The 14,722-nt window shown below is 35.5% G+C and overlaps 1 protein-coding gene across 4 annotated transcripts in view; it reads left to right on the forward strand.

Moving 5' to 3' along the window:
- Positions 1-4,164: 4,164 nt before the first annotated feature.
- LOC127877845 (protocadherin Fat 1-like) overlaps positions 4,165-14,722 on the forward strand; it is a 173,417-nt gene continuing 162,859 nt past the window's right edge. For all 4 annotated transcript variants that reach the window (XM_052424130.1, XM_052424131.1, XM_052424132.1 and 1 more), the window contains exons 1-2: positions 4,165-4,281; positions 11,106-14,440. In XM_052424130.1, the coding sequence (XP_052280090.1) occupies positions 11,125-14,440 (3,316 nt within the window). In that variant the 5' untranslated portion in view covers positions 4,165-4,281; positions 11,106-11,124. The remainder of the gene's footprint in view (positions 4,282-11,105; positions 14,441-14,722) is intronic.

The raw sequence follows: 14,722 nt of genomic DNA on the forward strand, positions 1-14,722 counted from the left end.
TATTGTCCCATAAAAAAGAGCATTTGTATTTTGTTACATCTATGTTACCAGACCACATCTAGCGTTGAAATTTTGGCTATTGCCATTTTGTGTTAACTTTATTTTTCGAAATATAATATGAAATATTGTTTGATCTTGAGTGTTAATGGGCTTTTAAGTGTCTTCAAAATAAAAGTGCAGCCATTGTGGAGGACCGCTATACAGTGTGCATCATACAACATATGAAAGTGCAATGCGGTTTCAGACGAGATTTTAAAAGATCACTTGTCATATATTGAAACTATTTCACCCTCATGGCATGACAACCCCTTAACTGGGGCAATATTTATTAATCCTTGTAGAAGACAGCTATGGTACATACCGAATATGAAACCTATGGTGTGTGCAGTTTCTAACGATGGTTTAAAAGTATGTGATTCAATAATGGTTCTTTCTTCAGCAGACTTTGGACAATCTTTGTAGATGACTACATGTTTCATGATAGATAAAGACTTATTTAGCAATTGATACGGACACTATTTTAACAGTATTGGTGCAATTTTATTCCGCATATAACATATGAACTCCGGAGAAAAGAAATTTTGCAATTGAAGTCTACAAAACGATATGAACTCCGGGACTTGGCCGGTTTTGAAATCCAGCGGAATTGTTTTAACAGACTTATTACATAACCACAAGCTGTTGTGAAAAATGAACGTGGAGTCTCTGAGCATGTGCTGATTTGAGATACATTTTGTCATTAAACAAGAACCACCTAGTTATTTCTAATAACAAATGATATGATAATAAAAAAAAATTGTTTAAATATAAGCATGTGATTTGTATAAGCTATAGCCTCTGTGATGCTTGTACTTATACATGTATACTTTGTTCTCCGGATTGGTACATAGAATTTTAGCTCTGTAAATGGTATGTTTAAAGAACCAACTTTATTCAAACGTTACTTGATAACGGAAAAAAATAATAAATTGCTGACTTTCAGATTTAGAACTTCAGTAGAAATGGAGGACAATATATCCAGAAACATTTCCGCAACATTACAATATGCAACATCGACTGATGGCTTCTATCAGCATATGCGTATATATTCAATGCAGCTTGTATTTAAAACTTACAAAGCGTTGAACAAGTCCTTAGTGTTGTTATTTTTGTGCTATTTTTTTTACAACATTGCTCTAACTAGCATCATGTAGTGGAGGGTTAGAGAACAATATCATGATACTTTCATATTTTGGGAGCACCCTACCCTTTATAAAGGGAGAGGAATACATGCAGTCAGCATTAAATAAATGTTATCATGTAATAGGCTGGACATTTTGACTTAACTTTTCCAGTGCTGGAACCGAATTTTGAAGGCCTTTTCAAACAGTTTGAATCCAGATGAGACGCCACAGAACGTGGCGTCTCATCAGGATCCAAACTGCTTGCTATTCTGATAGTATTCTTCGAAAAATTCTAAGATAGTGCTAATTTTAGAAATTAAGCAGACGACATTTTGGCAGACGATAAATTTCCCAGCATGCAAAGGGTTAAAGCGGTGTCTCCGGTAAGCCTACTAGCACAATACTTGTTAGACTATTGTCAGCAGATAAGTTGGCGTTTAACTATTTCATACAAAACTGACTCTATTGACCATTTGCAATTTCTTTATTTTTTCCCATTTATGTCATGATATGTGTGTCCCTCTCGTAGCTAATTTTATTATCATAAACAAAATAAGCAGCACGAAATATGTAAGGAAACAAACTGTGTGTGCATAATTAAAGTACTCGCCCTTGTTCGAAAACTTTAGCATTTACTTTAGCTCGATTGGTCATTGTCGGCTCGGGAACTACTCACATGTACCCCGGGTACACTTAAGTATACTTACATGTACCCCGGGTAAGGTAAATACACTTAAACGTACCCGGGAATTTTAACGCTGAATCAGTCGTTGTCGGCTTTAAAAATCATGTTTATATTTATGTCAATTTACTATTTAATTGCCTCTATATGATCGAAACTCATATTCAAAAAGCATGTTGATGAAGTTTTTTTAAATAGAAGTTTGTTTCGTAATGACGGTAATCGGTAGCGTGTTTTACGACATCGGATTTAGGGTGGGAATTAAACTCGGGTACAGTCTAATATCGGTCGGGTACGTGTTAGTATATTTACCGTACCCGGGGTACATGTAAGTATACTGAAATGTACCCGGGGTACATCTAAGAAGTACCCGAGCCGACAACGACCAATCGAGCGTTACTTTACCAAAACACTCAAAGAAACCTCGAGCTAAATAATTTAGCCAATTATCGCAAGCATAAGCCACACTCATTTATGCGCGAATCCTCCTACATTGTGCATGTTATATTCGTCAAAACTATACAGAGCTATACAGAAAACAATTCTCCAAGTGCTACAGCGAAATATTGTCCAGGTTTTATTGTATAACATTTTTTATAAGAATTATTTCCCTTTGTTTAAAATTAGATATATAAGGTTATGTGCGCAAATTCTACATGTAGCGTGCGATTTTCGTGGAAAAACAAATGCGTCAGTGCATGTTGTAAAGCTTTGGCGATAAACAAGTTTATTTAAGCAGTAATTGCCATTTGTCTTAAATTATTAAAACAGACCGCGCCCTTCAAATTTGTATTTTTAAAGAAACTCTCCAGTGAGAACAGATAGCAAGTGATCTTCATTGCTCTTTTGCACGGAGAAAGATGTAATAGAGCACTCTGTGATTAAATGGTGTTCCTTACATGGTACATATGGTTCATTTTCGTTCAGGATTATAGTGCTAACATTTTATCCCGAAACATTCTGGTTTGAATATCGCTCGTATGTCCGCAGCCGTTTACTTGTCCATGCACGAATGTTTTATCCCACAGGTAGCCCCAATATCTAGACGTCCCAATATCCGCCACATGAGAACATACTTGGTTGGGGATCGTCGTCCCACGGCTTGACTTCTGTTTAATTTTGTTGTTGTTGAGATATTATACTTTAAGTTACTTTAACGAATATTTTTCGCTTTTCATATTTGGTCGGAACAAAACTCATGAAAATCATTAACACTAATGTTAATTGTTTGTAACTTCCAGTTGTATTTAGTTGTAGCGATTATATAATATTATTTATAAATTAATAAATGGGGTTAAGCGAAACTTAACGTATATTGAAGATATTCATTTTATATTAAAATTTTGAGCATACATTAGGTTTGGTTTCAACTGAGGAACTCCAAAGAATATTAATTATTGAAGAATAAATAATAAAGTTGTTCAGTTGATAGTGTTATATTTTTTTATACAAAGAAATATTTTACATTGACTGCAAAAATAATGTTTATATGTATTTAAAGGGATCTTTTCACGTTTTGGTAAATTGACAAAATTGAAAAAAGTTGTTTCAGATTCGCAAATTTTCGTTTTAGTTATGATATTTGTGAGGAAACAGTCATACTGAACATTTACCATGGTCTAATATAGCCATTATAGGCATCTTTTGACGATTTAAAAACCTGAAAATTATAACGCGTTGCAACGCGAAACGATTGAATAATTTGGAGAGTTCTGTTGTTCTCGTTTAATTTTGTGAAACTACGAAGATTGCTTATATGAAGTATAAAATACGTCATTAATACATACTTGGCAGGCTGGCCGAGCGGTCTAATTGGTTTTTACTCCAGGACTCCGGGGGTCACTGGCTCGAGCCCTGCTGCGGGCTACTTTTTTTCCTTTTTTATATTTTATTCTTGATTTTTTACTGGAGCTTTTTAGATCCAATGTTCACATTTATCAATATAAAGCATTTTATGAAAAACTTCAAAACATGCCAAAATCTGTGAAAAGGCCCCTTTAATTATGATACTGCCAATAAAACTCGTCGTTGACCGAAAATAGTTTATACACAATTAGTGTTTTGTAACCATTGTCACCTGTGTTTACACCTGAGACATAAGCTCCGCCCATTGCGGTTATCAATATCTACTTTCGGTTTATTGAATATGTATACAGGAATAAATTCTAGAGAAGTCAATTATTTCTATATGCTTATAAATTTCGTATATTTATTCCGACATAATTGAGGTTTTTAGACTGTACTGATGTTATTCAATGATGTTTATTTGAGAACTACTTTGTGTCGTACTCGGGAGTTATTCGGCTGCGGTGTACACATTGGATATTGAAGACTTCCATTCATGTTTGAGAGTGCGGTGGAAATGGAAGGTTACCGTTATTAGTTCGCGGAAAGTTTAAACAATGAGGAATACTTATGGATGTGCTCTAGTGCTTGGTAAGGAGTTGTTATATATTGTGAATATATATTTTGCCGAGTCCATTAATATATTTGTCACCTGTGTCAATTAGTGAGTTCATACGGGTTTCGAAAGAAAGCCATTCATGTAAACTTAATCTAGGTCATATTTGAAAATTTTAATTTCATGCTAGCTAACATTTTCGAGTAATACAGTTAAAATAATGTTTTAGATCTACCTTTATTTTTTTTTATAATTCTGACATTTACGCAATAAACTTGTACAGTCTAACAAACACACAACCGCTTTATTTCATAACGTCCATTTCAATCAACATTAACAGACTTATATTCGGCATAAAAGAGGTTCACTTAAACTGTGTCTAAATACCTAAATAAAAATAAAACTGAATGTCAGCATACATTTATTGTATGGGAAAATTTAAGTAACCGTTATGTAATTTACTGATTTGGTGGTTTTAATGATCTTAATTACTAACCAGGGGGTGTCATTAAACAAGTGTGTCAATCACACCTGATAGGTGACATTAATTTCATTGACACCTACTTATACAAACCAACTAAAATAATGCACAATAGAGGCAAGCGACAGTAAAGACCTTATTTAACTGTTAAATAGCAGTAGCTTTAATTGTAAATACATGTTTGATCAAAAGCCCAATCAAATGGACTTTTTCAGAGAGCCGAGAAATGACAATTTAGAAGACAATTGTCATACATTAAAAAATGTGTATGCAAGATGTTCATACATGCAAAATTACACTTATGACTAAGAATAATGATAGGATAAAATAATTTAATCTTCAATTCACTTTGTTCTGCTTCATTCAGCAGGTCAAAATTCTGCTTTGATGTGTTTGTTTCTAATTGTTTTGTCAACTTATTTTAGTTTCAAAGCATTATAATTATTTATTTACTTGGTTCTTTATTTATTGACTCATTATCAACATACATTTGTTGATATCAATCATACAAAATAATGCAGTTGTCATAGTTAAAAAAAAATTAAAATTAAAAGAAAAACACCATTATTAGTATTAATAACATTTAAAAATGGACATAAATGCCCCGAACATATCTGCTAAATGCTTCCATCACCTTATCATTCATGTAAATTTAGGTAAAATAACATTTTATGTAATTTTCTTTGTGAAGTGATTTCACATGGATAAATGAAGGGCATGCCAAGGTAACTCAGGAGTCCAGCCCATGTGTCTATCATTGTTTGTGGTCTGAAGTACACGTTAAACCTGTGTTTAATGTTCACTGGCATTTATAAATGGGCTTGTTTAATGTCCCTGTCAACAATGACCTTGAAACAATGCTTTGTTTAATGCTAAATATTAATTTAAAATAAGTGCATATAAGTTATAGTTCAAATATAATTTATTTTTCAAGTCACAACAAAATGCTATATTCTTGCAAGTTACATGATAAGAAATCTGCCATATTTTAAACTTGACAAAGGACATACATACATTTTCTTTAGCTGATAACTATGGCAAGCGAAGTGCACATTATTGTCTTAAACCACGGTTTAACAGTTAACTATATAGTTAAGAGACTTTGAACCCGGGTTCAAAGTGCCGTTTGCACATTAATTCCTTAAACACGGGTTCAAGACTTTGAACCGCGGTTCAAAGTTGCTTAACTCTATAGATAAGAAACGACCAATGAACTCGTGACATTTGCCTTCTAATTGTGGTTTAAGCTCCGCGGATTGGTTGTCTCTGAATTATAAAGATAAGAGATTTGTATCTATTTGAGACACACTTTGAACCGCGGTTCAAACTCTTGAACTCGGGTTTAAGGAATAAATGTGCAAACGGCTCTTTGAACTCGGGTTTAAAGTCTCTTAACCCTATAATATTCACTGTTAAACAATTAATGTGCATTCCGCCCGTCTTAAACCCAGTTTATGACTTTGAACCGCAGTTTAAGACTTTGGACCGCAGTTCAAAGTCTCTTACCCGTATAGTTAGGAGAGGACCAATAAGGAATTAATGTGCAAACCGCACTTTGAACTCAGTTTCAAAGTTTCTAAACTATATAATTAACTGTTTAATAATAAATGTGCATTCTGCGACTCTTAACCACTGTTTAAGACTTTGAACCTCAGTTCAAAATCTCTTAACCGTATAGTTAAGAGATGACCAATGAAGTCGCGGCATTTACCTTCTAATTGTGGCTAAGCTCCGCTGATTGGTTGTCTCAGATAACAGATTTGTATCTACTTTAGACACATTTTGAAGCGCGGTTCAAAGCACACTTTGAACCGCGGTTCAAAGTCTTGAACCCGGGTTTAAGGAATTAATGTGCAAACGGCACTTTGAACCCGGGTTCAAAGTCTTTTAACTATATAGTTAACTGTTCAACCGAGGTTTAAGACAATAATGTGCACTTCGCTTGCCATAATGATAGATAACTCTCATCATCATTCCTCTTTTTAATATGTGTCTGAGGTAAAAAGGGAATGATGCATAATGCAAATGAAGTAAAATGGACATGGTTTGTGCAGTCAGCTGTAATGCGTGCAAGAAATGTAAGTTAAATTAAAATTAAGGTTTTAAAATTGTAATGTGACATTTTGCTTTGTTTTTCTCTGCATATTTTCTATTTTTATGGTATTATGCATCCAAAATCAAAGTATAAGAATAATCTACCACACTTCAACAGGGATTTCAATAGATTTTGAAAACCAGGAGTAAAAGGATCCTATGCTTTAAATTTTCAGCGGTCAAATTACATTTTCAGGGGTCAAAATACTTAAGCACATCATTTTGATATATTGTAAGTTATATCAGTCAGCTTTTTTCCATCTTTAGCAACCCGTGTCTCAAGTGAAAGGCCCTTTCCCTTAAGAGAATTTCTTTTAAATGATGCAATTTTGCCCAAATTTAAGTTACTTAACTTTGGGAAATTTCTTCCCAGTAAGCAGTTTTGTCAATTTTTTTTCCCTCAGATATAAGGTCAGGCTGTATATTTCACATTGTAATTTATATTACAGTCAGTTTTTTTCCTTCTTTAGAACAGGCCTTAAGAGAATTTCTTGTAAATAATGCAATTTTCCCGAAATTTTAACTTAACTTTGTTAAATTTGTTTTCCGTTATCAGTTTTGTCAATTATGTTTCCCCCAAACGGAAGGTCAGGCTTTTTCACCAAGTCAAGAAGAAAAGCCTGGTCAGTGCATGCAAGCAAAACAGAGACCAAAAATTTCTCTGTTCACTGTATGCCAGAACAACTAGCTTCCATTTCAACACCATACTTAAATAATAATTATCAGTGTTGCACCTAGACATTTATATGCTGCAAAGTTATGCAATCTTTATTTAGCCAGACAGTTTAAGGGCAATGGTTATCATCAAACAGTCCCTTCAGAGCCCAAACAAATTATGGGCCATTACATAACATTATGGTACAGTGATCTACAGTGACTACAAACAGATAAGAGAAATAATGTGCCCTGCTGTCATCACCTATGTGCTCAATGTTGGTATTATTGGTTTATTGGATCCAATTATCTTGGGTACTATTTTACAGGTGTCTTTTATCTGTTGTTAATAATGTTCAGTGGTTTTGATGTCCTGGTGATTGTACAGGCTGTTTGCTGTGTTTAAATGAATTTTGTGAAGATCATAGTGGATTAAATATCAGTTTTTCTTAAAGATTGTAATATTTTAGTTATAAGAATAGTACCTCATTTAACCAGCATATTTTAAAAATAACACAGAATATTATAATGTCAACATGGCTTAATACTGCTGTTCAATATAGGTCAATACAGGTTTTTTCACAATTAAAAAAAATCATTAAAATGAGTTGCAACCTGTTATGAAAAAATGAGTGGGTGCTTTTTAAAATTGTGAAAATTTGAGTCGCGAACTTTTCACATGTGTTTAAAAAAATGTCCATTCTCTTAGAAGGGAAAAAGCCCTGCAATATTATTGATTTTATTATTTAAAAGGCATGCATTATCATTATGATGATATGCTCACACACAGCAGTCTGTGTTTTATCAAGATCAAAGTTTGTAAAGATAGAAAATCATGGCAATCATAGATAGTACTTGATAAATGAGCTGCGTTCTGAGAAAACTGGGCATAATGCTTGTGCATAAAGTGTCATCCCAGATTATCTGCCTCAAGGGAGACATTTTTTTGGTGGGAAAGGGGGGTGCAGTTAAATGCATGTAAATTAGAACCAACAACATAAATAATCCTGGGTCCTGGCTAAAGTACAGTGAACAATTGCCACAGACATATTTTTTTGCATATCAAGATACCACAAAATAAAACCCACTTTAAAAGACATTTCCTTGCTAAGTGTTTCACAGATAGTATGTGAATGTTCCCTCACTATTGCAAGATAAGAAACTGATATTCCCCATTCAGGGCTCAGCCTAGGTTCAAACTTGAGGGAGAAGTGACTTCTCCCTGAGCTGAAATTAGGGAGAAGTGAGGCTACTAGAAGGAGAAGTGATTTCTGTTCGGCGTTTAATAAAATCTTTGCTTGTTTTATACCCCTCATTACAGCCTTAGTATCATCATCAATGACAAACAAATACTATTTTCAAATTCAATAAATCCTTACAAAAGTCATATTAAGTCACAAAAATCAATTCATACAAATAAAACTTGTGATTTCCATGTGCATCATAAAAATAAACAGTACTTTAATAATGCAATGACAATCCAAACCCTATTTACATCATAATGTATCGATACATGATAATTAGTCAGTGATTTTTTTCACCCAATTAGGAACAGGTCCGGTACCAATGCCATTGGGAATTATTCGCGTCATGAAATTACCAAATTGTGGTAAAAACGAGTCTTAACAAAACACAATCTTAATGCATGGGACATATAGTATATCTATTACTGTTTATCCGAATTGTATACATATCCGAAATATGTACTCTTGAGAATGCCTTACCTGTTTCATTTAATAATCCAAATTGTCCTTGTTGTTATTGGTTTAACAAACCTTATTACACGTACATGTTTGTTTAATCCAGTTAATGCTTTCTCCATTATTGAATCACCATTACTTGTAATTTGAATCGCCAGCTTTGAATTGAACGCGGGTTGAATGTTACAATTCATCTGCCATGTGCAATGTCGAAGGTCATGAGTCATGACGTAGCAATTTTATTCTACTCTGATAATTTATATCTAATCGAGGAAATGTGTTTTCTCAATGTCTATTGTGTAGTATTAGGACTTGTTAGTATAAAAATGAACTGTGATTCCAGTTTATATAAGATGGGTGTTTTTCATAATTAGCGGTGGATTAACAAACTGTCAAAACTCGCTGGACTTTTACAGTAGTGGATCTACGTAATTAACAGACCTTTGATCAATTGTGTTTTTCTTTCATAATTTTTCTGACTGCCAAAAACATGTAATTAACGAATGGTCAATCAATTATCACGTAATCATAAGACAACGTACAGCACGCGCAAAGAGGTTGCGGTATATAAAATAAAGTCGTTTACGTATGGATACGGTAGATAAAATTATGGAAATTAGCACTACAGTTTGCACGGGTGGGTTGTAAGTTTTTGTTTATATAGTAATGAATTAATGTCTTACAAAATAAATTGCACATCGACTGGATAATTAGTGTTTAAGAGTTTTGAAACACGAAACAAGTAAACAGTAGAACATACTAGAATAAATCGTATTCATATTTACTGTTGGGAATGTGTTGCGCGTGTAAACTTTTTTGAGCGTAAATACATGTCTATAACGACGTCATTTCATCGCTCAGGTAAACTACTGCATATGTATGTACAATGCGCGCGTTCTCATTGGTAACTATCGATGTAAATGTACCGCTTAACTCCTCCTGCAAGGCGTGTACTAATTGGGCTTGCAAAACAGAGAACTATCCAAACTGTCGGCGAAATGACACTCGCTATGATCTTTTGATCTAAACCGTTATTGTTTGGAGTGGATGCCCATGTATGCTAGTTGCCTGGATAAGCTTTCACAGCAGTCGATCTTTTGCTGTGATAATAAAGTGATAACATAACAAGCGTCATCGGTGACTTTATAATATGTGAAAATAGAGAATTTTTATAAGAAAAAGTTGAGAGAGAAAAACGTTGCTGTAAAAAAAGAAGGCGAAGTCAACTTCTCCTTCATGTAATTTAAGGGCGACATTATTATGTGCCGGGCGAAGATGTCGCCCACGTCGCCCTCACGGACGAGCCCTGCCATTGTTTCGAGAGTTGCTGTTCATATCTTGTTTTCCTCACCCACCAGCCTTATAGAAAATGGAATCAGTTCAACAGTCTGATTGCTAGAAAGCATGGGGATTTGTATTTGCAGGTTTTGAGAAATCACAGACAAGTGCAAAAGGCTTGTGCTCATTTTGTTACTATGATAATGCAAGCTTCATTTAATGTAAAGGAGTTGTTGATTATTTGAGGATGTAATTTTTGTTTGATGAAAGTTGAATAAGGGCATAATTGAAGGAAATGCACCAAATAGTTACGTTATGAATTTGATCAGCATTTTATGGAAGAAGAATTTGTGTGAGAGATATAAGTGCCTTTTGGTATAAATGTTACATACCAAATTTAATGAACATTCTGTGGTTGTTTAATAAAGCATTTATCCATATGAGACAACAGGGCTACAAGGTAAAATTAATCTTGTATTTTGCTGAAGCAAACATAATACAATAACCAACACATGGTAAAAATTGTTAATTTTCAGTATAAGATCTGCAATTGCAGATTGCAATAGCCTCAACCATCCTTAGGCATTACAAATGACACTGGATAAACATGTAATCATCCCAACAAATTTAATATGTTTGTTTTATATTCCAGGCTATGCACACTTTGAGGCATGAAGTGGGGCACAATGGCTGTGCAGTCAACCTCAAGTGTTACCAAGTGTCTTGTCTGGGTCACTGCATTGTGCCTAGCAACAGTCACCTTGACAACAGAGGGGGCGGGACTTTATGACCTGCGTTTCACACAGAACGTTTACAATGTCTTGGTGCCAGAAAATTCTCACGGGAAAACGTTTGCCATTCCGACATCAAAAATGGGGATATTTATACCTGAGAACTTACCAGTGACCATAACATACCAGCTGCTGGATACAACTGAAGATCTCTTTAAAGTTGAAGACCGGTTAGTTGGGGATTTCTCTTTCCTCCTTATACGTACACATTCCGGAAGCTATGGTAAACTTAATCGTGAATTCAAGTCAGAATATCACTTTAAAGTGAAAGCAGTGGCGGAAAGTAATGGAGTTACGTTTGAAACAACCACAAATGTGATAGTTTATATATCTGATTTAAACGATCTTCAGCCATTATTTGATCAGACTAGCTATGAAGTATCTGTGCCTGAAGACACCCAGCTTCATCAAAGCATTGCCCAGGTGTCCGCATATGACGGAGATCAAGGGATCAATCGAGAAATTTACTACAGCTTTGTAGATAAAACAAACGTGTTTGCCATTCACCCAACCAGTGGGGTCGTCACTTTAACAAGGCCACTCAACTATTTCCTTAAAAAGGAATATACTTTACAAATCTTAGCACAGGATCGTGGTCCAACATCAACACAGAGTACTCGCAAAAGGCCCTCAACTCTGTTGGTGCAAGTGAGGCCGGTAAATTATTTCCCCCCAGACATAAACGTTAAAAAACTACCAACTGTAATAGAGCCCAGTCAAGGTGAGGTAGTGCTTGCTATCGTCAAGGTGCTAGATCGGGATATCGGGGAAAATGGGAAGGTTAAAACAGTACAACTGGTACAGAGCTCTGCTAAAGAGCTTATCAGTCTACAGAAAGGGGGCCAGGAAGGCGAATATAGGGTCGTTTTGAGGCCATCGGCGCAGGTTGAGACACCGAATCGTGGTTTCAACCTGACAGTTCAAGCTATCGATAATGGTGCTCCTGCTTTGGACAGAAATGAAACATTTTATATCAGTGTTTATGATTCAAATGTCATACCAAAATTTACAGTGTCAGCTATAAGTGTTCATGTGGAAGAAATAGCACCCATTAACACGCCAATTACGTATGTGCAAGCAGAGTCTAACCGAAAATTTGACATAAGGTATGAAATTGTTGGCGGGAATACGTTTAATTTATTTAAAGTCAATCACATATCAGGCCTAGTGTCTACCTCAGCAATCTTGGATGCTGAAAAACTGAGAAATTTGCAGTTGAAAATTGTGGTCTATAACGCTGTGCAAAGGAATCTCAGATCCAGTGATACATGTATTGTGAATATAACAATTGTTGACAACAATGATAATGCCCCACAATTTCATATCACAGACAATGTTTCTGAAATTTATATCCAGGAAAATTTACCGATTGGATCAAGTATTTTCAAAATTGGTGCCACAGACCTTGATCAAAATGAAAATGGTAAAATAAGCTTTTCAATAATCAATGCCAAAAATGTTCCATTTGAAATAGAGCCCTTTACAGGCATTATTCGGACATCCAGCATTTTGGATTATGAAACAATGCGTCACTCGTACAAGTTGAATATTCGAATATCAGATTGGGGGCTACCATTTTCACGGGAAAATGAAATGATTTTCACTGTAAATCTCCAGGACACAAACGACAACAAGCCTCAGTTTGAGACAGGTAATTGCACTGGTGTTATTCATAGAAAGACTCCAGTGGGGACAGAAGTGCAGGTAGTTCCTGCAATAGACTTTGACGTCAATGACATTCTGCAGTACCATATTGAAGCTGGAAACGAGAACACTTGTTTTGCCATTAATAACGGGACAGCTCGTTTGACACTAAATTGCCCACTGGGAGTTATCAAAGAGACCAGTCAGCGTTTGCGAATTGTAGCCAAAGATGGGCTCCATGACTCTGATCCTGTTGATATTCAGATTAATATCACAGATGATCCTGCTGATCAAAGACTCTCTGGTAAACATGTGAACATTGTCTGCCAGCGCACAGATATTTATCAACGACTTCAGAATCTTGTTGCACTTTCCCACACTAATAACGAACCTACAGATTTTGGTATTGCAAAAACAACGCTACCAGACGCAGTGAACACTGCGCCAAAATTTAACAACTCTGTGCCAAAGAATCTAGATCTCTCAGAAGGAGTAGCAGTAGATTCAATGGTTGCCCGCTTTCAAGCTGTTGATCAAGATGCTGGTTATAATGGCAAATTAGTTTACGTCATACGCAGTGGTGATGTCGAAGGCTATTTTAAGATTGATATGTTCACAGGGACTTTGAAGGTTATGTCCCCATTGGACAGAGAATTTAGAGACGAATATCGCCTGCTTCTGGAAGTGTCTGATCTTGGCTCCCCACAATTGCTTAGCAACATATCAGTTGACATAAAGGTGCTAGATGAAAATGACAATGCCCCGAAATTCAATCAAGACTTGTATACAGTGACAATTTCCGAAAGCATTAATGTGAACTCGACAGTAGCTCAAGTCTCAGCCACTGATAAAGATCTTGGTAAAAATGCAGAAATTGTGTACACTATAGTCTCTAATACAGATCATTTCTCAATCAATCCGTCAAATGGAATTATTAAAGTTAACAAGCCTCTTGATCGTGAAAAGTATCCAGTTTACCAAGTGCTTGTTCGAGCCTCTGACAGAGGGGAGAAGCTGGTGAGTCTCAGCTCCACTGCAACGGTGCTTGTTGAACTGACCGATGTCAACGATGTAGTGCCTGAGTTTACACCAAACTCGTATAGTGTCAGAATACGAGAGGACCACCCTGTAGGATCAGTTGTTACCGTGGTTACAGCAGCTGATACGGACGAGGGAAAATTTGGCGAAGTGTCATACCATCTTGTGTATGGGGAAGATTTCTTTGAGATTGATTCGGAAACTGGAGTGATTAGAATTATCAAAGGCTTGGATTACGAAAGTCACCAAGTGCATAATATCAGTGTAAGGGCGCAAGATGGAGGCATACCGCCCCTAGTGTCTGTGTGTTTTATCAACATCGAAGTCTCGGATGTAAACGAGAATTTCCTAGCTCCTGTGTTTGAATCATTTTTCGCTATTGGATATGTAAGTGAGAATGAACCAATTGGGGTGACTGTGATGTTTGTTAAAGCGTATGACCCCGATGGAGACGGTGTGACATATTCCATCAGAGATGGATCGGGGCTTGGAAGGTTTACAATTGATTCAAACGGTAAGTTGTTCAAATTGAAATCAATTTTTCTCATATCTTACTCTTGTAAGAATATATGCATGTACAGTAAGCTCACTCATGAGTTTCTTTCTGTAACTTGAAAACTTCAAAATAGGTTCTTAACTGATTGACAACTGAATTCAATACTTTCTGAATTCTGCTGTGCATTAGTTGAGGACGTATTTATTAATGTCATGTTGTTTGATGATCTTTCTTTTTAAACTAAATATTTACAAAAAGTTGTTTTGTTACAATAGAGCTTTTGCAAACAGAAATTAATAA

Source organism: Dreissena polymorpha, chromosome 4 (genome assembly GCF_020536995.1).
Source record: "Dreissena polymorpha isolate Duluth1 chromosome 4, UMN_Dpol_1.0, whole genome shotgun sequence".
Classification (NCBI taxonomy): Eukaryota; Metazoa; Mollusca; class Bivalvia; order Myida; family Dreissenidae; genus Dreissena; species Dreissena polymorpha.